A 23,887-nucleotide genomic window follows, 5' to 3' on the forward strand; every position below is an offset into this window, starting at 1 on the left:
TTATGGAGCGCAACACGGATAACCTAGCCCATACTTATGCTGGTTACGAGGGATATGACTCTGCACTCCAACATCAAGATCATAGTTGATAATAAAGATCATTTTACCGAAAAACTGGAACATCTACAGGACCGCTTACTCCGCATCTTCAATCCAAGGGCTGGGGTTTACCATCCTGCTATGTAACAAGGCGGCAAAAATTGGAGATTTTCCAACATCATGCCAACAATGCATTCAAAATTCAAGCCAAAGGAATTCAAGAGATGACCAGTTTTGAAATAAACAAAGAGTTGAAGAAAACCAGCAAAGGCACCTATGGTGTTCAAAATTGCATATGTCACTATTTACATAAAATCATAAAGCCAATTTTGGCTGGGAGATGTCAGCGTGCATAAAACTTAAAGTGACATCTCCCAGCCAAAATTGCAGTTTATGGCCCCGTTTGGCACCGATATAATTATAGGTGATATAATCACTGATTAATTCAATAAAAAAATACAAAATTCAACATAAAGCCTCCAAATTTTTTTTGTAGGCAACCTACAGTGCTGGTCTCTTCAACTTTAAAATCAGATTCAACTGATTCAGCCATCTTCAGCACCATAATACCATTATATCACTTTTGGATTCTGGGTTCACAGTTGAAGAGACCAGCACTGTAGGTTGCCTACAAAACAATTTGGAGGCTTTATGTTGAATTTTGTATTTTTTATTGAATTAACCAGTGATTATATCACCTATATTTATATCAGTGCCAAACAGGGCCTATGATTTTATGTAAAAAAATCTTATGCAATTTTGAACACCATAACCGATCTCAAACCAAAACCTTTTGACAACAAGTACTTCAATGATGTGGTGCAACATTATTTATGGTGTTCAAAGTTGGTTTGCATAATTTTATGCATGCATAAATCATAAAATCATAAAAATATTTTGGTGAGGAAATTTTGTATCACATAATCAGACAGTCATATCCCCTGCAAAAAAGATTTTATGATTTTATGATTTATGCATGCATAAAATTATGCAAACCAACTTTGAACACCATAATTACATACAAACATCACAGCTCCAGGACCTTGGAAACCCAAGTAGGTGTGTAATGAAATGTACAAATTTCTCCATTTTTTGCAAAATGGTAGGCATATTGAAGTTGGTATGAAGGGGCACTGAATTGAAACCCATAAAGGTAGGCATTAAGCATCACATAAATGTATGAAATTTGCATCAAAATTTGTTTAAATCTGCTACTACCCACAGAACCTGGCTTTTCATTGGGGGTTTGGGGTTGCCTGACACGGTGAGGAATTTAGTGACAAATCATGTGTTGCAACACCCAGACGAGTTGGTTGGGGTTGCATGGACAGTGACTGTGCAACGTTGGCAGTGACTGCGTGTCAATTTGTCTGGGTGTTGCACGGAAAAATGCAACACTTAACTCTTCACCATGTGAGGGGATTTTGCCTCATTCACCCAGCTCCCCCAAGCCACATCTAGCCTAACACAATCCCCTGGTTTCAGGGACCAGGAGACTGGCGCGCCGGGGGCACCTTGCAAAGCATTGAAGCAAGCCTATGAAAGAGGGGCTTGCAACCTAAGTGAGCATCAGGTCTTGCTTTCCTGGTAGTATTTTTTTATTCAATTTTGCTGGGGAAACTACTACTTTCCTTGGACTTGATGTACAGTTTTAATTCAGTATCATGGCAGTGTATTGGGTTTGGTACAGCTCAACAAATTGACATCACACTGGTTGGAGCTGGTTGGAGGTCTCAAAAAATCATTCTTCAAACTCCACTGGGATGGTAATTTGGCTACTTCATCCATGCTTGGGTATGGCATGGGCTAGATCTAGGCCTTTCAAATGGTACCGGCAGTGTTTGATTCCCACTGGAAGATGGGGCGAAGGCAGTGATTTCTCCCACCAAAAAAGTGGAACTGCTCACCCCACAAGTTGGTGATAACATACTAGAATGTGAGCCTGACAACAAGGAAAATGTTGTATCAGCATAGGCACGGCACGGGTATTGGTCTCAAAACTGGATGAAGAGAGAGAAAGGTGATAGAATATGTACAAGTTTAGTGCCACAGTAACTAGGTCTAGAGTGATGATGAACTAGTTATGCGCGTACAACTATATTACTTAGCTTATAAGTTTGTAATCTTGCCCACCGCTAACTCTAACACATACAAGCCCCTCTTTCAGGGGCTTGCTCCGCGAGCACCGGGCAGTGTTTCACCTGCCTCAAGCAAGAAGACATGAGCACACAGCAGGTCAGGTCCAACCTGTACTAGCAGCCGTTGCCTAACCTTTGACAACTGGCCGTCAATCTGGGAACTCAGATTTTTCCAGATTTCGCGGGGAAACCTAGGCTAAAGTTTCCCAATTCCTAGATCTACCTTGATTTCCCTGCAAAATCTGGGTTCCCAGATCAACGGGAAGTCTTCCTCTATTGGAGGACTTCCCGCCAATCTGGAAACCCAGATTTTCCCAGATTTTGCAGGGAAATCTAGGCAGATCTAGGATTTGGGACGATCAAGCCCAGATTTCCCCGCAAAATCTAGAAAAATTTGAGTTCCCAGATTGACGGGAAGTCCTCCATTTGCCCATCACAGCCCAAAAATATAACAACCAGGAGTTAGGTCACATTTTTCTCCAAAGTGGCTTGCTGCTCTGCCTCTATCTTTGATAGAAGCAACCAACGCGGCCTATGGTTTCACAAAGATTTGATTATTCAACCCTCTCCTACTCTGGGGAACTGAAGTCATGTCCAACTTGAGCCAGGTCAGTCGGGTAAAAAGTGATACTTGTTTCAACAAAACATTTTGTTGGGTTGGGAATTTTGTAAACATCTCGAATGTTGTGAGGGATGAAGCACGAAGCCAAACGTGTTTTCAGATGGATTGGGGGGCTTTTGTGGTCTGGAGTGTCCGCCCTTGAGCACCAACTTGCTTCCATCGTACGGCGGCACAATTCCGCTGGAAACCCGAGCCAATTTCTGATTGTTTATTCGTCTTCGCCCTCCGATTATGACTCTACAATGGCCACGGTCAATTATCGTCATTGGCATGGTACTGAGCTACATTTTTAGTCCTGCATTGGCTACGCCGCCCTTCATCACCGGAACCAGAGTTCGAGAGACTCCGGAATTGAAACCTGATGCTTTTGAACACTCAGAATCTTTAAAACCTCAGCGTAAAAAACGGAAAACACTTGCTGATCAGGAGATCCACAATAGTATTCTACATCCGCACTCAGCTTATTTCTATTCGCGTGATGATCCTATACATAGACGTGCACGGTTCATATCTCCACATGGTATGTCCTCAGCACGTGTCATTTGTTTCTTCCCTGCTGATGTGAAAAAGTCCTTTTTAGACCAAATTACCGAGGGCGGGATGGGACCAGCACTATCTAACCCTTGGGAGCTAGTAACTGAGAGTATTGGATCACCATCAGGAACAAGTGTGAATTTGAGGAGTGTCAATGATGCCGATGCCTACGAAGGTGAGATCAAGCGCATTCCTATCAATGCGACACTCTTCCGGCCAAGTTGATTAGCTGATAATTTATCCGAACTTCACTCTCGTTGTATCCAGAACCAATTGAACAGACCGTCAATCAGAAAGAAAAGTCCAATTCCGTACTGGAGGAACACTCAAAAGCTGAACCAATAGGAAATAAATTCGGGTGGCATACGTTGGCGGAATTATACAACAGTCATAAATATATGTGGAATATCCATGCTCTCGCGGTCAAGAGGCTTAAGATACAAGATAGTCAGGAATATGCAACAGTTAATCAAAAGTACATCAAACTCATCGATCAAGAATGGTATAAGATCAAGAATATGCGTTTGATGGGATACAAACTCTTGGACGGCTTACCAATTCAAATCGCCAAGATCGTACGATTAGATGAGCCCGAAGGCGCGCCCGAAATTCACGAATACCAGATTAGACTGACGAAGAATAAAAACCTCATATCTACAGATGACCTTCGTGGTCGAGTCATCAGGATCGTCAAAGCTCTTGGCCTTTATCACAATTTATTACGGTTAGGTGGACTAGAGATGGGGGGAAAGCATGAAGATTTGCTTGAATGGTTTTTCACAGCTTTATTCAAAGAAACTGATACGGGAGGATGGCCACTACTAGGCCAAATCACTCGCCATGGGGCTAACCCAACATATTTTGGTGGCGTATTCAAGAGCGAAGCTCAGAAACTTTTACTCGATGTACTACGCGCTGATAAAGTGATTTGCAAGGAAGTGGGCTTGCAGGCTGCGATCGCTTTGATTGGGTTTTGGCATGAAGAATCTGCTCTTGGCCTCATCCACACCGCTGCTTCGACAACCAGTCCTCATCTTCGCAGACCATTTGACAAGGAGATCTATGAAAGAGAAGCTGTGAATGCATTGCAGAACAACCATTATTCGACTACTCAGCAAAAACTCGATAAAGAAGCTCGACTGCACAAAGGTCGACAAATACTTAAAGATTCACTCAAGCATGTCACTACCGCCGGTGACATAGAGTTTAGATCATGACTGCTATTGTAACTCAACCCCATTTCGTAATTGGTGTTTCTGCAATGTCACTTGACAATCACAGTGATAATCAATGTTGCGACTCGCGCTGCAGGAAAAGTAGTTAGCGCAGCGGCTTTTTTTGCACGGCTGCGGATCACGACCGCTTGCAAATCCCCGAAGAAAAGTTTCCGTGAGCGCGCTAAATTATGCGGCCAAGTATCGGGAAGCCTCTTTAAATCAGCGGTTGCGTCGCGCAAAGCTCTATATATCTAGCAGTAGCGCAGCGAGAACATCACCGTTGGCAAGCTATATACGTGGTGTCCAGATTTTTAAAAAAAAGAGAAACCAGACAAAGTCCCTCTGCGGGGCTGAGGGTGAGCAGAGTGCCACCGACCGGAGGAAGGGACTTGTTACTAATGTCAGGGTGCTCGCTTGAGGGGACCCAGTGAAATCCTGCTTCAACTTCCAGAGCCTGTACTACTAGGAAAGTCCCTTGGGACAAGCCATTGAAATGTGTTCTCAAGGGAATTGGGTCAAGTTATGGTGCTGATGGTGTCAGCGACAGCGCTGCTTGGTCTGGGGGATATCCATGAGTGGATTTCAGACAAAAAAAACACTTCTGCGCTTTTTACCCGTGTTATCGCAGTAGCCAGGGGAGAACCCGCTACAATAACTGCAATCTGGGGTATAAAAAATAATTCTACGGAACGGTGCCGGCCGGCAATGGGGTATTCCTAGTACTAGTGCTTTAAAGGAGAAGTAGACAAACTGCTTTACGGTACCCGGAAGGGCTGCCTTGTATACACGTACTCCCACAGTTAGGACGTGTGTAAGTTGGGTTGGTACCAGAGAGAAGGATGGGACGTCAGAGAGTCGCGGCGAAGTCGCCTTGTCCTCTATTCAACAAAAAAACATTATCTGTTTGGGCTGAAATCTACAATACAACATAGGCCGGTCGCCCTGTAGAGCCGGATATAGAATCCACCTTGAATGCTTGATCGCAGTGTTCTATTCTTCGTACTGAGAACGAAGCGATTTCGAGATGTCAGCAAACAAACACACACAAAAAAAAAAACAAGCGAAACGAAGCGAGAGTAGGAGTAGAGACAAACATCTGAAGCGGTGGGGCTTTTGAAGTCCAACATGGGGCCTTCGAAGCCGATAAGATGTCTATGAGCCTCGGCCTGGTCGGTTTTCTTGCTCTTCTTAGAGCCTCTGCGGCGGAGAGAGGAATTCCTACGTTGGAGTGGGACGGGTTGATGGCTGTCTTCGTCCTCGTTGGCCAAACCAAAGGGGCCCGAGTCGAGTCTGATGGTGGGTTGGATCATCGGAGATGATAGCGTCGAGGACGCCTCTGAGGACGACGATGTACACTCCCTTCTCACCGTCTTCCCCTCTTTCATACGCGGTGAATTCGGCTCTGAATCTCCATCCTCTCTTGGTGGCGCCTAGTTAATCAACATCAACTTCATTGCCCTTCTTTTTCTTCGTGATGGTTTCGTTATGCTTCAGTGAAGTAAATTCGTGATACTCAACTTGCTTAAAATAGGAGTACATCGGGTAATTGCCGAATGGTTTATAAAACAGTTTAAAAAGCAAATATCCTCCTGAATGTTGATTATCATGTCAAGATCGAAGGCAAATCAAAATTTTGGTTTTTGAAACCCCTATTAAAGAGAATAGAAAATCTTTTTGGGAGCTTGGAGTTCGAAGAGAGTAAACGTACCGACATCGATGACGGACAAGAGGATGATAGGGGCGATATAGACGAGCGAAAGGAACCGGAAGATCGATGGGAAGTAACTGAGCGGCCATGGTAGGGGAACGTGAAACCAATCTGGTCCTGGGATCGGGTCCATCTCGGAGTTTGAAATCGTCTGTCGTCGTCTTCTTGCGACCAAAAACACATGAGCATGTACATATCGAGCTGGGCCCAGTGGTGCCGCCTGGACTGACGTCATCCCCGGACCCCGACCCGGGGGTCATAATCGGGGCTATCCCGTAGCGACTCGGACAGCCGGGGTCAGTCCCTGAAACCCCCGATTTTTATCGCAACATCTGAAAACTGCCTGATTGCACCGGTCGTGTGCCCGTCTCAAACTTAACAGAGGACCTTAAGACATATCATGTTGTAAACCCATCATTTTTCCTGACAAAGGCATGCATGAGGCATCTGTGCCACTCCAGGCCGCCCTAACCTTATTAAAATCACTAGAGGCCAAGGCGGCTCCCCCGCTGCAAAACCAAAATGCATATTATCCCCCCTTGACAGGCTAGCCGGACTTGTTTTCTCACAATTTTGTCCAAGCTGCCTAGATCATCCAATTTCAATTTCACACTCTCAGTTAGATTGCTTTAACAGGTTTCAAAAAAATATCAACCACTTGATGGTAACACGCTGCACCTGTGTTATGAACTCTTTATTCCCTTTTTGGATGTACCATTATGTGTGATAAATGGGCATATTGATGATATGTGACACGCAGGGGTTCTAGAATTTGGTGGAGATGGGGGTCAAAATTTGGGACATGTGTTATGAATTTGCCCATTTATATCATCCAAACAGTGCATCCCTTATCAAAACTGTTTGCTATTTATGAAGATGCAACCCTGAATTTGTAAATATCCAGCTCCAGGATTGTTAACATCAACTTTCATATTTTGATTAACTTATTGCAACATATTACCTCCACTCACTTGAAACCAGCCTACCCATTTATATCTTATCATGTGAGAGTGGTAACTCCAATATCTGTGGAAAATCAGGGCAAATATAGCTTTTTTATTTAGGTCTGTTTCACTGCATTGATTATTTATTTTTACACAGTTATGGTTCAATTTTGAAGACCACTGTTGATGTTTTCATGAGATTTTTATTTGGAATTTTTAATGATTTGTATACACAATCAAAAAGGTCCATGTTTTGGTGAAGATCAACATGATCCACAGGGATTTGAGTGCAAGTCTCCCTGTGAGAAAGAGACCTTGCAGGTCTTCCCTGCGGGGCTCTCACCTAGGGATGAAACCAGGTTGGGTTTGGGTTGGAAAACAGTGCCCAAACCCAACCTGTAAATAATTCTGGGTTGGGGTGAGTTGGGTCAGATACTGGTTAACATTGCACAAACCTAACCCTGATTTTGAAGAATTTGGTTCCAGGTTGGGTTGGGGGGGTCTTGGGTCAGGGCTTGGGTCAACCCATTTCTGGCTGAAATGGTATTAATAACAAGGATTAATGTGTGCATTTGTCCTCCAAATCTTGCTTGTTTTTTTACATTTTTTTGGCTTGAGTTGAATTGCTTTGGGTGGAAATATTATTTAAATTTCAGTTTTGGAGGCGTCAGCCAACCCAAACCCGGCCCCAGACCCAACAAGGGGAAGGTGCCCAAAGGGTTGACCCAACCCACTTTCAACCCTACTCTCACCAACAACAATGGGAAGTTACTGCTGTTAAGTTATCTGGAACAATTTCAGTAACATAACTATTTTTTTTACTTTTTTCCTGGTTAAAGTTATCTGCATTGTGCAATAACTCTGAGCTGAGGAAACATAACTTTATCTATTTTCTCCTGCTTGATCCCAGCAGTAACACCACTTTTTTTTTTGCAAAAAAAAAAAAAAAAAAAAAACACACACACAAAATAATGTGATAATGGTCAAAAAACAGGATAACTATTGTTTTTGATTGGTTCCATCCTTGATTCCTGCAGTCTTATATGCCCCCAGGCTTCAGAAAATCTGTTTGGTGCTAGCTTTACTTGGCCTGGCCCGCCTGCTCAAATCTGGTTTGGGCATCATAAGAGTATCAAAAGATGGCTGGTGTCAAAAATGCTCCACAACTTAGCATCTCAATTTACGCAATGTCTTGAAAGTCCAGAACTGTTAAGTGGGTGGTTGTCCTGGCTCAAGGAATGTGGTCTGTTCAAAATTTTTTGACTACAATGGGGAGAGCGGGGACAAAGGCGCAAGGCGCAAGCTAATACCATCCACCAGGGTTGATTTTGACGCACTCTCCAGAGAGTGCCATACCGTACCCTTTTTCCGGAACGGTGCTGGATGCTTTTGGCGAAAGTAGTGTAAGAAATAATGAACAATGCTTGCACTCATCCACAACTGTTCTGAAACTGATCCTGGATTTAAATCATCAAGAAGTCATGCAGAACTCAACTGGAACTCAATCAGAACACAGTTTAAACCACTAAGACACAATGGCCACAATTGCATCATAACTCAATTTGACCTGTTTGTTGATTGGGATGATTTCTTGGGGTTCAATTCATATTATTCACATGCTCATGAAGGTGTTCATTGTTTTCACTTTGCTAATTTTTCCCTCATGTGCGCGCATAAAAGGTTGTTACAAATTGCAGGCTGGGCCTCTTTCAGATCAACAACACATACACACCGGTAAGAATGATGTGAAAGGCCTTCCTGAATTGTCATATTTCCCTGAAAAAGGCAGGTATCATCTATAATTGAGTCAACAAAGGATGAAAATAGGGTGAAAGTATGTTTCAAGTCAAGCTTGGAGGTTTGTGGTACCAGATTTCAGCTAAACAAATTGGCTTCTTAACACATATAAGCTTGTGAGTCTGTTTTATGGTTTTTTGTTTTCCAATGTCTCCATGCACATGCATGTGAGCTGTTTTCCATTTTGACAATGTCACCTTTGTGTACGCGTGTACATTGGGGTGACAGATCACCAGAGGGGACTTTCACAGCTCCATGACAAGTAAAAACTGGTCAGAAAGCCATTAAAGCCCCAGCTAGTCACATTTAAGTTGTGTGACACACCTTGCACATAGAGAAATTGGTCAAAATAAATTCACCAGCAATGATTGATAATTAGGCATTGAGTAAATATCATTTCATTATAGGTTGTAATTGAGTTATCCTTGAAGAATAAAACAGTTCTATACAAGATTGCATGAGGCAACGGTGGGTAGTTACAGTAAAGTTATTGGTAACGTACCAATATCGTAACGGGTTTTCTCTTGTTACCGTTACCGTTAACCGTAACAGAAGTGCGTTAAGATATTGCACACCCAGGATGTTTGGCATTTAACATCTGTTACAATATCTTCCCGCACAGAGGGTCAGATATTGAACTGCATATGATCCAGAGGGGGCCATTTGCCCCTCTTTATCTTGTTAACTGGTGGTTAACATGTTACGCTACTAGTAACGCAAGTAACACACCAAAAACATCAGGCCTGTTACAATACAGGCCTGGGGTTACAGCTAGTTGTTACTAGTAGCAATAACGCACAAGCACAGTAACGGCAAGCGTTACGCTACACAGATAACGGCGGTTATTGTAGCGTATTGTAACTACCCACCGCTGCATGAGGTCCTGTGATACTTCCTCAGAAATTATGACAGACTTCCAATTGACTTCTGAATAATTTATCAATCATTTCCTAATACACATCTGACTGACATCAGACCAAGAACAACATAAAATTACAGTCAGGCACTCTCTGGAGAGTGCTTCAAATTCTCCCCTGATGATCCAAGTAGACAGTATTTAGATTCATGACCAATGGATATATTATCACAAGGGGCAAGAAAAGCCTAGAAGGAGTGATCACAAGACAGATAATCAGCTTTCTGCAGATGATTCAGGTGGATTGAGTAGGCCAGATTATACTCACATAATGTTTTCCGCAGATCATCTTGTTGCAGTTGTATGTGGAAGCCAAGGCCTTCAAGGAAGGCTTGATCAGACCACCATGTAGGAAAAGGGCCATCACATAAGCAATCCTGTGCCAGCATCTCAAATAACTGAACTCATGTGCTGGAGCAGTATCCAGAGATACCACCACCCTCCCTGCAAAGGACTTGCAAATAATATATGGCCAATGGTATTGGAGGGCTGGGTCCCGGGGATCTGTGTTTCCAACAGAAATGCAATCACACTTCCTGGTACAACAGTTTCTGCGCTGATTTTGCAAAGCAGAAGAGGATTCATTGAACAGTGAACATGAGCAAAGGGTGTGAAACCAATAGTACAAACAATTGAAAAAGATAAGAGAAGTGTCCAAGAGGAAAGGGATGAGTCTCATCAGATGAGACCCCCGGTAATATGTAGGAGTTATACAAAGAGTTGGCTGGACTTGGGGAAGTCTGGCCCAAGTTTGGCAATCTGATATACAAGAGTAGGAGAGACAAGATATGAGACTCTATACAAGATGGCTGCAAACAGCTACAGATTCAAGGTATGCCAAGAGCGTCACCACCTTTTTCTAGCTATGATGTTCAACAGCATATCCTATTTTGATATTACCAAAGATCTCATGCCAGCCTGACTGGCTTGGGTCAAGCCTCATTATTCCTTCTTCTTTGTGCTCTTCCTGGCTTTGCAAGGTGCCTTCAGTGCGCCGGGTCCCCCGGCCCCTGAAATGAGGGGAGTGTCACTGTATAAAGAAACTGTCCAAGCAGTCATTGAACAGATTTTGTCCGACAAGTTCTGCAAAGTGCCGGCTCAGAATTGTGGAACTTGTTAGAAAAAATCAGTTTGATGACTGAGGACTTCCTGTCAATCTGGAATGTCAGATCTGAGCCAACATATTTCAGATTTTGCAGGGAAATCTAGGTCCCCAACAATCCCCAAAGTGATCCAGAGTTCCAGATTTCAGATTTCCCTGCAATATCTGAAATTCCAGATTTATTTAATCTAATGGGAAGTCCTCCAGTTGCTCCACTGCTCGGACAAAACTGACCAAGCAGTTAGTATATGAAGTGTTTGATAAGGTAGAATTCATCCCCTCCCAGGTCCAGGTTTCTCCACCTGTGCAGTCTTGGCAATCCCAACACCCCTCCCAAAGAAAGATAGAATTCTTGTATAGTGTCTGGTAACTTGAATCAGTGCGAGACCTCATAATCAAGGAGGCGCACTCCTGAGATGAGTTGCAAAGGAAATGCCTAGGTGAAATAAGCCCTGGCCGGCTGGCAAGTCCTGGTGGACTCGCGCTTGACCAACTGGTTAAGCCAACAAGTCCCTCAGGAGCTGAGGTTGTTGGCCTGCCCGCCGAGGCTGCCTCATGTTGGTTGGGTAAGTTGGGTTACCCCCGCTCAACCCAAGTGCAATGCCGATGTAGTGGCCGGCAGGGTTGGCATTACGCTTGGGTCAGATGGGTCAGACCAACGTACATCTGACCCATTGCTGCGGTGTAGTCGTTATTCCTGTGTTTGTAGGAGAAAAATCAAAAATTTTATTGGTACTCTCTAAACGCCTCAAGATAGGAACAAATGGACGGCAGAAATGGAATCTACGTCCAAAATAACCCCTAGTCACCAACTGGAACCACCTTCATATCTCTACTGGATCAGAAGATACACGGATCACACCTTTCACATGCTAGTCCGGGACAGTTCACAGAGTATTTCACATATGATTTCACACACAACTCAGCTCTAGGATACTTTGCATAGGATATTGAATACCTCATATTGAATTCCTTTGTTTCTTTTATTTCCTTCCTTTTATTCCACTCAACCACAAGTTGGCCACTGTTTTGATATTGCATACACATGAAACTTATGTAACCCCCTAGAAGTTAGACCCCTTCTCAGTTTACTATATAAGGAGGCCTCTTCCTGCCAGTTGTTTCCTCCCTCATGCCATCTGGCTCCCATCATCCATCTACTCACCTGTCACAGTTATTTATTACACATACATATCACAGTTACTTGCAATTCACACTCATAGTTGATTTCACAAACCTTTCACAAGCCTCTCAAGGTACTGGGTTCCAATCCTGGTGGAAGCATAGCTTTCAAACCTTGACCTTCTCTTTTTTTACTTTATATACCCTCTGCTCACAGACCTGGGTTCAAGCCCCATCCAAGTCATCAGTATTTTCTGCCCATTTCAGACTCCTCATCTGTTTCTTAGACACTCAGAACTTTCCACCATACAATCCAACTATACTCTTCATCTCTGAACATATCCTTATCACTGAATAAAACTGCCAAGCTTAGCTTGGTGGTCTTGTTTTCTGATATCCAGAAAGGCAGAGTTTGCACCTCATCCATACCTTTCGCCATTCAGCAAAAGGGTCTCACAACACCTTTTGAGTCTTACAGCGGTTGACCTGCCCCCGCTGTCAGATGCAAGACGGACAGGTCAAGCCTGCCCTGTTTTAGACCCCGCCGCCGGGCCAACGCAGTGCATTCCAGGAAACAAACCCGTGGTGTACAATTCAAGGGGGTTTAAAATTGTGATATATATACTCACTGCTACCCAATTTCTTTACTGACAAACTGCTCCAAGGGTTTTTGTATATATCAGCTGGGGAAGGTAAAATTTTATTGGGTGAGTGATGTAACAAGAAGCTTGAAGGTATAAGCTTCTGATGTTCTTGGTCAAATGAAAAATATGGGTTGGTCTTTGGCTACGTACACCCTACTCCCTTCGCAAGTGTTGGAGTGCGATTGATTTCATTTAAGTCTCTCAGCATTGGAAGACAGAAACATTGAACAATGATCAATCCCAACAGAACTGAGATTGATGAGTAGAAAGTGCAGTAGGCGGAAAGCACCAAATGTGATGCAGCACGCATGATGTTGGTCGAATCAGGGATTTTAAGGGCAAAGGTTTAATACTGTTTGGAAAAGGGGACACAGGACTACACAACCACGAGCCTGCCTGGGCAATTTGTGCCTATGCCGCTGGGATATAAATAGAGTCTTGAGCCGTAAGCTGAGCAGTTGCAAGAACATGTCCCAAAAATTGAAATCCTCTGGTTTCAACTTTCTGGTACCGGATTCCGGAATCGCCGGGTGTATCCCTTCCTGCGTCTCCACACTTTCCTGGCACTCTTTACTACTTCCTTGACACTCTTCCATACCTCCTTGACACTCTTTCATACCTCCTTGACACTCTTCCCCACCTGCTTGACACTCTTCCCTACCTCCTTGACACACCATCCCTGCTATATGATCCCCGTTCTGATGGAGGTCAAGAGGAATCGGGAATCGGGAGGGTGTCGGGAGGTGACATTTGTGTTGTGAAGCCTCCAAAGGTGGGGCCCGCAGGGTGTCTGTCTGAGAAACGGATGTACCAGGGCCCTCCGATGTGGGTGACTTGTGTCAAGTTAGCATGCAGGTTGCTTGCCATCAACTTTGAAACCCCCCTTTGTATGGTCTGTCAAGCCATTTGGCTGGCAAGGAGTCAAGAACCTCGACATTAGGTGTTGGATGAAATGTCACCAAAGTGTTTGTGCGCGTGTACAGTTCCAGAAAATTCTCTGCTCATTGCTATCCCTCAGTTTCCAACCAAAACCACTAGTCATTCTCAAGAAGTCAACAAGCCAAACCACGCATCACCAAGCTAAAGCTACAACGCAAGGTAACTCCAACAAAATCAGTAATTCAAGTCTTGATCACTCACACCTTCCATTCCAATTCACAGCCCAGTGTCCAAAGAACGGATTATCTTGCTAGCAGGGGTAAATTGTTCAGGGGGAGGAGGATAGGTACCTGAGTTCTATTATTGTCTGATGAATCTTTCCATATGCTTATGTTCTAGTTTGTGTCTTGATCATTTTCCTTCTAGTTGTCTATTCAATCCAATTTTGAACATCTCATTTTAGTCTGACAAAAAACTAACTTCTTCAACCTAGGTAAAATGGTTATCACTTATTGTTTTCAGTTTGACCTCTTTATATTAACATTTGTTTTCTTTTTAAGATTTACTACTACTGGTTTCTAAGTGTTTGCAATTGAAAAGACCTCATTGAACTACATTAGGGGGATTCAAAGTTGGCCATGCACGACTTGCATGCACTTTTTCAAGTTGATGTTCAAGGCTTTTATTGAACACCAAATTCCAAAAAAACATTCAAGCAGGCTTAGGGGGTGTAGTGCAGCGTGGGTTGCATGCACTTTTTCAACTTGGTGTTCAAGAATGAACTTGAACACCGACTTTCAAAAGTGCATGCAAGTCGCATCTGGCCAACTTTGAAACCCCCTATTGCGTGCAAAGCTCCTTCGCGGGAGGCAGGAGCAGGGACTTGTGTTACATAAGTTCGAGTTTCACCCGCCCTTAGCTTGTGTTAAGCTAGGTCAAACCGCGGCATTGAAAGATTCACATTCTCTGGTCTATGGCAGCGCTGCAACACCACGGTCGAGGCAATTGGGATTCCCCCATCCTGTCTTGCCTGATAATGCCTGATGGCAATCTAGTCCTCGAATTAAGTCCGTCTTGCATGGCGCTTTGCCGCCACGGATTCAAGCCAAAGCCTCGCGCAATAATTCAAGTCGTTGTTTTTTTTGGTCCACAGTGATGGATGCTTTGATAACCACAGTCCATCAGGCATTTTAAGTCAGAAGCTGGTTTTGATTCCCTGGATAAGAGGGTCGGATTGGGCGCCGAGATCTAGAACATCCTTCCCCCTTCACGAACTGTCGGCTTCGAGCTTGAAGAAGCTCCAAAGCTTTGTATGTAGTAGTCTTGTCTCGGAACTTCAAGGGCTGTCTCTCTGGAGGTTGATTGAACAACCATCGATACATGTACATCAAATTTGCCACCAAGACTCGAAGCAATTCTTCGGCAGCTTGATGCTTCCTCACTTGGTTGGGGTTCCAGTCATCACGGGTTACATACCCGTAGACGGCTGATGTTCACAACCAAGTTTCGCTAATTGGAGGATGGACTTAAAGGGGTCAAACCCAGTTTGCTCATATAAATAGATGAATCGATAGGCAGTTTTCAAGGATTCGAGTCAGTGAGAGCTCGGTCGACTCCTGCTCGATAGATAAGGGACGATTTTCAGATGCAGACAATATGATAGATATTAATCTTGTAATCAGTTACGAAAGAATAACTTTTAGTCGAAGAATTTGTTTCAATTTTCTCGAATGAAGAACACTGATCACGGGTGTGATGACTGCCAGCTGTTAATCAGGTCATGTTGTCTTGAGGAGAGATTTCAGGAGAAAGGTTTATAGGAGTTATAATACGCGTCGTGTTGATTTCCTCGCCTCTGACTTCCCTTTGATTGGCATCACTGAAGTTTTTCCCTAGCCTTTCGCCGAGTCTCTTTGAGGCTTTAAGGCAGACCTCTGCCAACACACTCCCGTCCACGCCCCTCTCCTCCTCTCCTGCCTTAGCGCCTGAGTCCGACCTCGTTCCCCAGAACATTCGATTGGCCCCGATGCTTCTCAATCCTGTGGCAGTGCTGATTCAGCTAGCTGTTTTATTCCCATTCCCGATCTGTGGCAAGCCGTCCTGCCCGCCCCAGAAAGTCCCAGATGCGTCTTCTCTGAAGGATACGATGAACGGTATGTAACTACAATCCTCAAGCCCGGAGACTTTCCTGAAGACTGACTGGGGATCTGTGCTCTAATAATAGCATTTGTCATCGGAGGCGTCGTCCCGGACCTGTTACCCGAATTCAGGCCAGTGGCCATGATGAGAGTGAGTGTGGTTCCGTCGGGCTCGAAGGACGAGCCCTTGGGGTGTGTCTGTCCTTTGTTTTTAGCTGCCGCTGATCTGGAGAAGGCTCTTTCCAGTTACTCTATCATCCCAACCCGTTCGGGACTGTCTACTACCCCGGCCAGCGCGTCCCCCAATCCTTGACTGCCGAGCAGCCCACAATTAGGATTCGATCGCCGCCTCATGATCCTTCAGCCTTGTCTCCAGATTCTGATTACACATTTATCATGATTGATCCGGATGTGCCAAGCAGAATTAACGCTACCAGCGGGTAAACCATCCCAGCTCTCCACCCCTTTTTCTTCTTGCTCATGATGGCAAGCGGAACTAACTGGCTCGGATTGTTTTTTTTTTTTGCTCCATCTGTCCCCGTCCCCTGTTCATACAAAAATACGATTGGCTTGGAAAAAAACGGAAGACCTTTCCGTCATATGCTAGCAACCGACGTCAAGCTGATACCCAATGAGCCTTACTTCGACCTGGAGTTTCCCGATAAAATGCTCAGCCCATACCATCCGCCAGCGCCACCAGAAGCATCGGGCTTCCATCGATACACTTTCTTGCTTTATCCCGGCCAGCCCTCACCTGAATCAATCCGTGATTTCCATAAAAAATATCCCTCTCGATACAACTTCAATTTGCGCCAGTTCGTGGCCGATGCTGGTCTTTGTTAGTCTCCCCCCTCCCTCGTCAACCTCTTCTCTCATCCTCCTCTGTTGAACCCAAGCTGAATCACGACGTGTATCGGTGTCCATCATCCTGCAGGTGGCCCGATTGCCGGGATCTTCATGTTCACTGAAAATTCGAAAGACGAAGCGAAAAGTCTCGTTCATTGAAAGGCATCAAAATGTGTCTCTCATTCTTCTCTATGTATTCTCGCCCACACATAAATCTCACAATTACCCTTGTTGCCATTAATCCATTGATCAGATCGGCGCGTTGTCACAACCTCATCATACCTGCGACCAAGCCAAAAAAAAGTCCCTGAGTAGATATCGTTCCTTTCACTTGAAATATCACCAATATTGATGAAACCTGTTTCAGGGAATGAAGAGTGTCAAAACATCGGTACATAAGAACCTTATTTATCTGTATTACCTTGCATCGTAATCACTCCTTTGTGTTTCAGTTGCCCACGAGTGCGGCAGCTCCTGGCAGCGCCCTGCCCATTTCCTTACCTGAGTCTTCAAGTAAAATCGACCGGGAACAGTGACGCTTGAGCCGAAGATATGAAGGTGATCATCCTCTCTCTTCTCTACTGGCATCTTTGCCAATCCAGCACGGCCCAGACGCCCGTCCCAGGGCCACTGCCAGGCCAGCCAACCCAGGCAGAGCTTTCTGGAATCAGACAGGGTAAGGTGTAATCCGATTTATCGCAAGGTTTTAGGGATAATCGTAAATTAAAGGTTGTCTTATCTTTGAAAATTGGTTTATGCAGCTTTCGTCCGCGATGGAATTGTGCCAGATGTCCTGGCGGACTTCGATCCACAGATGGTGATGTCAGTGAGTGGTGCAATGCTGAATACATAAATCCAAGATGAATGAGGAGCCAAACGATTTGTTGAGGATGATAAATTAGGTTGCCTATCCATCGGGGACTCTTCCGTCTGAGACAGTCATCCAACCGGGCCAAAGTATTCCTGAAAAGCTCGGTCTCCAGCAGCCTCAAGTGTTTCTGAGTATCCCTCAAGCCGGCAGCGGTCAATTCAACCTCACCCACCCAAGCACCTCGGAATTCACGCTGCTGATCGTTGATCCCGATGCACCTAGCCGGAAGAACCCAAGTTCTCGGTAAGCTGAAATAGCCCTCGCTGACGTTGGAGTGATACTTACTGATGAATGAAATCGATGGGTTTTTTAACCAGAGCGTTTCTGCACTTGTTGGCCACCAAAGTCCGAATGATTCCAGACAGCGTTATATCATGGAGATATAAGCTCGAGATGTCCGCCGAGGTTGTTGTGCCATACATGCCGCCCCAGCCGCCGGCCGGGACTGGGCCCCATCGCTACGTTTTCCTGCTCTGTCCCGGCCTGCCTGCGCATGCATCCACCGCTCCTCTCCAACGGCCCACCACCTCTCGGGCCGGCTTCAATACTCAAGAATTCATCTCCCAGTCTGGCCTCCGTAAGTCTAGATTTTCTATGGAGCTCTATCCTTGCTCCCATCTGGGTGTTTCTACATCATGAAGACTCATCAATTCTTGCTTCTCTCTGGCGATCTATTGATTCGGTCGATGATTGGCTGGAACAAGACCAACCCATTGCCGGAACATTCGTTCAGATACAACACACCGACGACGATTCTTGAGAAATCTATGCGACGAAGCCCGCTGGGTGCATATAACTTGCTGCCAGGATCTTTTTTCCCCGACTGTTCCCCACGTAAATTACGGTTTCATTTACGTAGCTCACTGGAGAAAAAAGCTGTTTGAGCCAATCTGAATTGGGTGGTCGATTGCGCGGCGTTAGAGAAGCCTGGGAATGAGGCAAGTGACAGAATGACGATGCAAGTCAAATCACTTTGGTGAGTGATGTCAGAAGAAAAAGTGGCGAGAGGATAGTCCACCAAAAAGACAAGGGGGATACATTGAGTGTACTTTCCAGAAAAACGAAAGATGTGGATGAACAAGGGTGAGCGAAAAATGGCTTGAAAGGGCAATTTCTAAGGAGATATAATGTCCGAATCATGGGGATTGGTGGGTAATCAAGGAGGGACTAAAGCGAGAGGCAGAGAGGGTGGAATATTGGTGTGAAGACAGAGACGAAGGGATCGCTAATCATTGACGAGAAAGCCGACTAAACAAGAGTCCAACATCCCATCCACACTGATCCAAGCGTGCGTTTTCATGAACAGCTCAGTCCCGTCCTTTCCTGCAACTCTCATCAACTCTCGCACGCCTCCCGGATGGTAATTGAGATAGGGCGTGATGTTGTACACTTTTCCGTTGAAACTAGACCATGCATCTTCCTTCGACCTGTGTTCGGCCAATTCGCTCCTCGTTATCCTGCGTATGCTCGTCACGTCTTCTCCCTGAGTAAATCAGACCAAACCCCTTTTTCAGCTGGCTGTGTATCTCTACTCATTTTTTCAGAAGAGAATTGGGAGGATATTGAATGTAAGGAACTCACTCTCAAGTTAGCCCCACTAGATTTGAGTTTAGCCCAATCCAGCTGACTGAACCCGGGCATCAATTGAACCTTCTTACGCGGTTTGACAGGTTTCTTGAGAGTGGAATGGGGCAGAGCGAGATTATCGATGTCGAGCTCATGAATATCTGAGTGATCGTCATCATCCTCCTGCGGGTCATTCTCGTCGTCGTCCTCGGGGGAGTCGATTCTCAAGATCGGATGATTATTGGTTCCTGCTGGAGAATGTTTGGTGGCAGTGGAGGTGGAAGTGGTAGCTCTTTGGATCGAGTTCTGGGCTGGAAACATAGGCGGGGCTTCAGAACAGTCTTCCCCGGTCGTCCTCCTTTCATCATCTGTTGGTAGATTACTGTGATGACTGACATTGGTCTTGGTCGGAAATCCGAGGAACGAAAACATCCTGAGATTGAGCCTTGAATGATACCGTCCTCCAAGTGTGTAAATAGGTAGATAGGTTTTTCGGTGGGAAGTCAGGTTGGCGAATGTTTTTGGATGGGAAGAGTGTGACTCGGTCACGCACTCGACCCAACTGTCACAGACTCGCAGCGGAACAGTCCCGTAACAGGATGATGTCCCAGAGTGGATACATCAACTTTTATGACAGTTGCGAGCAGAGTGACCGATACATAAAAGAAGACCCACAGTGAGTTTCCCTTTCCGAGACCAAAGAGAAGCATTGGTTTGCATGTACACGCACATCCTGACACTTGTTATCTTCTTCGTTTTGTATATGCAGCTCGGTTTCTTTGATTCCCCAGTAGGTCCACGTTCACAAATCGCTGAAGCAACAACATCACAGCTGATGCCCCGTGTGTATCCATGCATAGAACACACGCCTAGAGGGACACAGAGCTTGGCACCTTGAAGAGCAATTCAATAACCGTCAAAGAATCGATAGATGAATTTACGACAATTTTGAACCTCGAAAAACGGTTGAAAAGAAAGATTAAGGAATCGAAAACAAGAATACCACAATTTTTTGGAGGGAATGGCAAGAGCGAAGAGAATTTCCCTGTGCTGTTCATGCTGGCTGCTATTGTCACTGGTCGACAGGACGATCAGTTTGGATTCTCAACACGATTATCTTCGTCGATCGGACTCACTCTTTGCGAGATCTCCTCCTCCCAAAGTCCAGGTCGAAACGCTCTTCAAACCTTCTTCTTGTCTGCTTACCTCTCAAGTCGACGACCAATTAGCGTGAATCACTCAGTTTTTTTTTTTACCTGTCCGGTCCAAGCTTCCATTTGTTCTCAAATCAGGGCTGCATCTCTTTCCTCCTCATTATTCACAACAAGGCCATTCATATGGATGTTTTTATCATTTTCTGATAAGAACCTTTTCCTTACTTTGATCGTCATAATCTAATTGTTTTTTTTTTGTCTACGTAGGGTGACGTATGTAGGAACGTTAACGGATACCGGAAAACAATTCGACGCTGCTGAGGACCGCAATAGGTCATCATTTTTCTCTTTCTTTTGTAACCCACCTCTCCTCAGTTGAAAAAAACTTGCTGATTGATTGTTTCATACAGTCCATTCGTCTTCAAACTCGGCGTTGGAGAGGTTATCAAAGTGGGTATTGAAAAAGACGCCTTTATCTGAATTCCTCTCGAGATATTTCAAAAAAAAAAAAAAAAAAAAAAAAAAAAAACTGAACACTTTGGTTTTATTGCTAGGGTTGGGATCAAGGAATGATGGGGTATGTGAAGTTTTATGGCAAGTATTATTTATCAGGCTCTTATCTGGGTGTTGATTGTCTAGCGGCGTGTTGTTTTGTTCAAAAAGTATGTGTGAAGGAGAAAAGAGGGTGTTGAAAATCCCATCCGAGTTGGCTTATGGACATGGTGGTGGTCAGTTATCTATACACTTTTTAATCTCGTTTTGACTGCGTGTTCACCTTTCTTTTAATTGCCCTGGACGTGATCAGCCGGGAATGATATTCCTCCAGATGCACCATTAACATTCCGGGTCGAAGTAAGTCCTTTCAACCAACCCTCCTCACCATTGGGAAAATTCCACAAGCCTCTCTTAATTTGCAGCGCAGAAGACAACACTGATTTTGCATAGCTTGTGTGTGTATCCGCCCCAGTTAATCAAAATCCAGAACCGAAAATCGAAGCCAAGTAAACTGGAGATTCAGACGACGTTTCAGCCTGACTCCTGTCCGATGAAATCCAGGGATGGGGATCAAATGGCGTCAGTTTATCCACAAAATCTCATTCTCCAAACCCTTATTTCTGAACAATATTCAAGTGACTGTTTTGTCGGTTTGCTCCGGGTGAGCCATTAGAATGACATATGTCGGAACGTTGAAATCTAATGGGATTCAATTCGACGCCATCAAAACCCCAGACCAGTAGGTGATTCTCATCTGCCCCCGTTACGCCTGATTTGCTCATGTTTTTTTTGTACATAGTCCTTTCGAATTCAAACTCGGAGCTGGTCAGGTTATCCAGGCAAGTTGAAAACCGTTCTCAGCTCAGCCGGATGTTCTTTTTTTCCCTTCCTGACTTGAACTTTCTTGTTCACGCGCAACAAACATCAATGAATTTTATCATCAAGGGATGGGATCAAGGCTTGAAAGAGTGGGTGATTGCGTTCGCGTATAAATTGTACACACATCCACATGGGGAGCTGACTTTGAGCTTCCTCGTTTTGCTATTTGTTCCCTCCTAATCTTACAATTTTAGTATGTGCATTGGCGAACGAAGGAGACTGGTCATTCCTTCTTCTATGGCGTATGGTGCTCGTGGTGAATCATCTGGTTAGTATTATCCTTTTTACTCGCACTTTTTTCTTGTAACTCTAAGTATAATAATGATTTTTTCCTATATAGCCAGTCCGCCAATTCCACCTAATGCTGATCTGGTTTTTGATACCGAGGTAAGGAACTATTGAACATTCCCTTTTTTTTATTTCTCTATCCGGATGTGTATCTTTTGATGTGCTGATGATTGAGATGATCGATATAACCGAACTGCATCTCCAAACAGCTCATCGACATCCGCAATAGGCCTCACAAGCCTGATACTGGTCATGATGAAGGTCGTTGGGTTTGGAGGTGGTCCGTGATCGAAAGTCTGGGCTACTTCCTCGAATGCTTCTTAATCTTCTTTTAAATTTAGAGGTCGATAATGAATATCATCATACTTGCCGGCATTTTCTATCTTTGTTGTATTTCGATACGTCACCTGGAATCAAGCTCGTCATTTTGCCACGCAAATCGAAATCGCCTTCGTTTAGGTCTACAAGCTAGCAGAATGATCCTCTTCTGACGGTAAGATTTCCGGAACAAGATCGTCTAATTCGGATGGGGTTTTTTTGTGAAGATTACTGGAGATGAAAATGGTAGAGTTGGAAATACATCTTGCTTGACAATAATTCGGAGCCAGCTGTGACACGGGAACTCCGCTCGCGACACGTGGGTTTGATTTGAAGACCGGGAGGCTCTACTACTCTTGAAAACAGAGAGCAAGATCAGAGGGATTAGTGATGCAGTGATCATCGCTCTGAAAGCTTGGGGCCAACTGGGCGACTGCCGACCCAGCGGAGGAGGCTGAGCCAAACAAACCTTTGAGAAGAAGTTGAATACATGCATAGCTAGAACATCTTCTGGACATTGAGAAATGCTGTTGGCACTCCGCGCCGACCTTGTTAACCCGTTAATCTCACAGCCTCAATCAGTCGAGTCTCGCATCCGGTGTTGTTGACAATTTGCTCTTCCACTGCAGTGTAAACCTATAAGATTTTGTGCTTCTGTGCCCACATTTAACTGATCAACTCAAAAGTTCTTTTATCTCTTAAGACGATGACACCCCTGCCAGTTCTGTGTTGCTTCTCACTTAGGTGATGAACGTTGATCCCCCCATTTACCTTGCGAGTTAGGAGTAGGACTCGACCGGTCCAAAGGGACCCACTCGAGCCTCCAGCACAGAGTTGGAAGTGTTTTTCTTTCTGAGGTTCAACAGGACTCGACGGGTGCGAGGCGAGAGGGGACCAGCCCGGGAAACTATGCCAAGACCACAGTCATGTGTATCGTCGCCCCTCGGGCCCTCCGGCTACATAATTTTGGCTTGATTCCATCGCAAAATGCGACTCCGCCCCCCGATCAGACAAACAACACTACAAGGCCGGATCGACCTGGCTATTGCGCACGTTTCCTGACTCATGGCGAGTGTTATTCGCCCGTCGAGCGCATCCGATCCACAGCTCAGTCGCATCAGGTGTTGATGCCGGAGTCGGAGATCGAGTGCTCGGAAACTATTACGACCGGCTCTAGTTCAAGATGAAAGTCCTTGGCGGAGATTACGCCGCGGCGGACTCCGGGTCCTGAGTGTGAGCCAGTCTCTACAGGGACGGCTTGTTCGGAGAACGAGCCAGTGCTATCCGTCTCTGGTCGCGAAACTTTCTCCGCTGGGTACACCGCACTCGGTGCCAGCCAGCGCTGGGCAATCTAAAGCCAGCCGTTGTGCTATCCGAGAAAAGACTGGATATCTGCGTCCCGGCATTACTCCACCCGGAGAATGCTGATCCACGTTGATCGACCGGAGCTGCCTCAAGACAAGCCGGGCTGCAGGACAGCCTGAAGCCGTGTGCTGCTCTCGGCACCCCCCTCCGCTCACAGACTTTGATGAATGTCGATACCCGAGCACAGAGTTTCACTTGCAGGGAGCAGATGTCTACCAGCCTTTAGTAAGCCCGCCATGCTGTGTTTTCCGGCTTCACTTCTCGTCGGGAACTCCGCCCTCTCAAGGCAAGCCGCCCTGAAGGCA

General features: G+C 45.1%; 6 protein-coding genes across 6 annotated transcripts; 4 read left to right on the forward strand and 2 right to left on the reverse strand.

Moving 5' to 3' along the window:
- Nucleotides 1-3,030: 3,030 nt before the first annotated feature.
- On the forward strand, nucleotides 3,031-4,550 carry PtA15_16A282 (uncharacterized protein; the record flags this gene model as incomplete). The annotated part of the gene is made up of 3 exons (XM_053163957.1): nucleotides 3,031-3,319; nucleotides 3,380-3,508; nucleotides 3,601-4,550. 3 exons carry the CDS (start codon nucleotides 3,031-3,033, stop codon nucleotides 4,548-4,550), a joined length of 1,368 nt encoding a protein of 455 aa, XP_053027930.1.
- Nucleotides 4,551-5,540: 990 nt separating this feature from the next.
- Nucleotides 5,541-6,391, reverse strand: PtA15_16A283 (uncharacterized protein; the record flags this gene model as incomplete). Its single annotated transcript, XM_053163958.1, has 4 exons — nucleotides 5,541-5,552; nucleotides 5,645-5,980; nucleotides 6,069-6,139; nucleotides 6,259-6,391. The coding sequence occupies 4 exons, from the start codon at nucleotides 6,389-6,391 to the stop codon at nucleotides 5,541-5,543; spliced, it is 552 nt and encodes a 183-aa protein (XP_053027931.1).
- Nucleotides 6,392-15,688: 9,297 nt separating this feature from the next.
- Nucleotides 15,689-16,805, forward strand: PtA15_16A284 (uncharacterized protein; the record flags this gene model as incomplete). The annotated part of the gene is made up of 5 exons (XM_053163959.1): nucleotides 15,689-15,815; nucleotides 15,887-15,951; nucleotides 16,047-16,240; nucleotides 16,388-16,638; nucleotides 16,735-16,805. 5 exons carry the CDS (start codon nucleotides 15,689-15,691, stop codon nucleotides 16,803-16,805), a joined length of 708 nt encoding a protein of 235 aa, XP_053027932.1.
- A 393-nt stretch (nucleotides 16,806-17,198) lies between these two features.
- On the forward strand, nucleotides 17,199-18,277 carry PtA15_16A285 (uncharacterized protein; the record flags this gene model as incomplete). Its single annotated transcript, XM_053163960.1, has 5 exons — nucleotides 17,199-17,322; nucleotides 17,408-17,472; nucleotides 17,549-17,760; nucleotides 17,835-18,094; nucleotides 18,222-18,277. 5 exons carry the CDS (start codon nucleotides 17,199-17,201, stop codon nucleotides 18,275-18,277), a joined length of 717 nt encoding a protein of 238 aa, XP_053027933.1.
- Nucleotides 18,278-18,742: 465 nt separating this feature from the next.
- PtA15_16A286 (uncharacterized protein) lies at nucleotides 18,743-19,515 on the reverse strand (the record flags this gene model as incomplete). Its single annotated transcript, XM_053163961.1, has 2 exons — nucleotides 18,743-19,000; nucleotides 19,099-19,515. 2 exons carry the CDS (start codon nucleotides 19,513-19,515, stop codon nucleotides 18,743-18,745), a joined length of 675 nt encoding a protein of 224 aa, XP_053027934.1.
- Nucleotides 19,516-19,682: 167 nt separating this feature from the next.
- On the forward strand, nucleotides 19,683-22,234 carry PtA15_16A287 (uncharacterized protein; the record flags this gene model as incomplete). Its single annotated transcript, XM_053163962.1, has 15 exons — nucleotides 19,683-19,759; nucleotides 19,853-19,873; nucleotides 20,170-20,313; nucleotides 20,505-20,570; nucleotides 20,648-20,687; nucleotides 20,792-20,814; nucleotides 20,901-20,965; nucleotides 21,043-21,089; nucleotides 21,205-21,311; nucleotides 21,406-21,471; nucleotides 21,532-21,571; nucleotides 21,678-21,700; nucleotides 21,806-21,879; nucleotides 21,952-21,998; nucleotides 22,109-22,234. 15 exons carry the CDS (start codon nucleotides 19,683-19,685, stop codon nucleotides 22,232-22,234), a joined length of 966 nt encoding a protein of 321 aa, XP_053027935.1.
- Between the last annotated feature and the right edge of the window lie 1,653 nt (nucleotides 22,235-23,887).

The sequence above is a fragment of the Puccinia triticina genome, chromosome 16A (assembly GCF_026914185.1).
Source record: "Puccinia triticina chromosome 16A, complete sequence".
NCBI lineage: Eukaryota > Fungi > Basidiomycota > Pucciniomycetes > Pucciniales > Pucciniaceae > Puccinia > Puccinia triticina.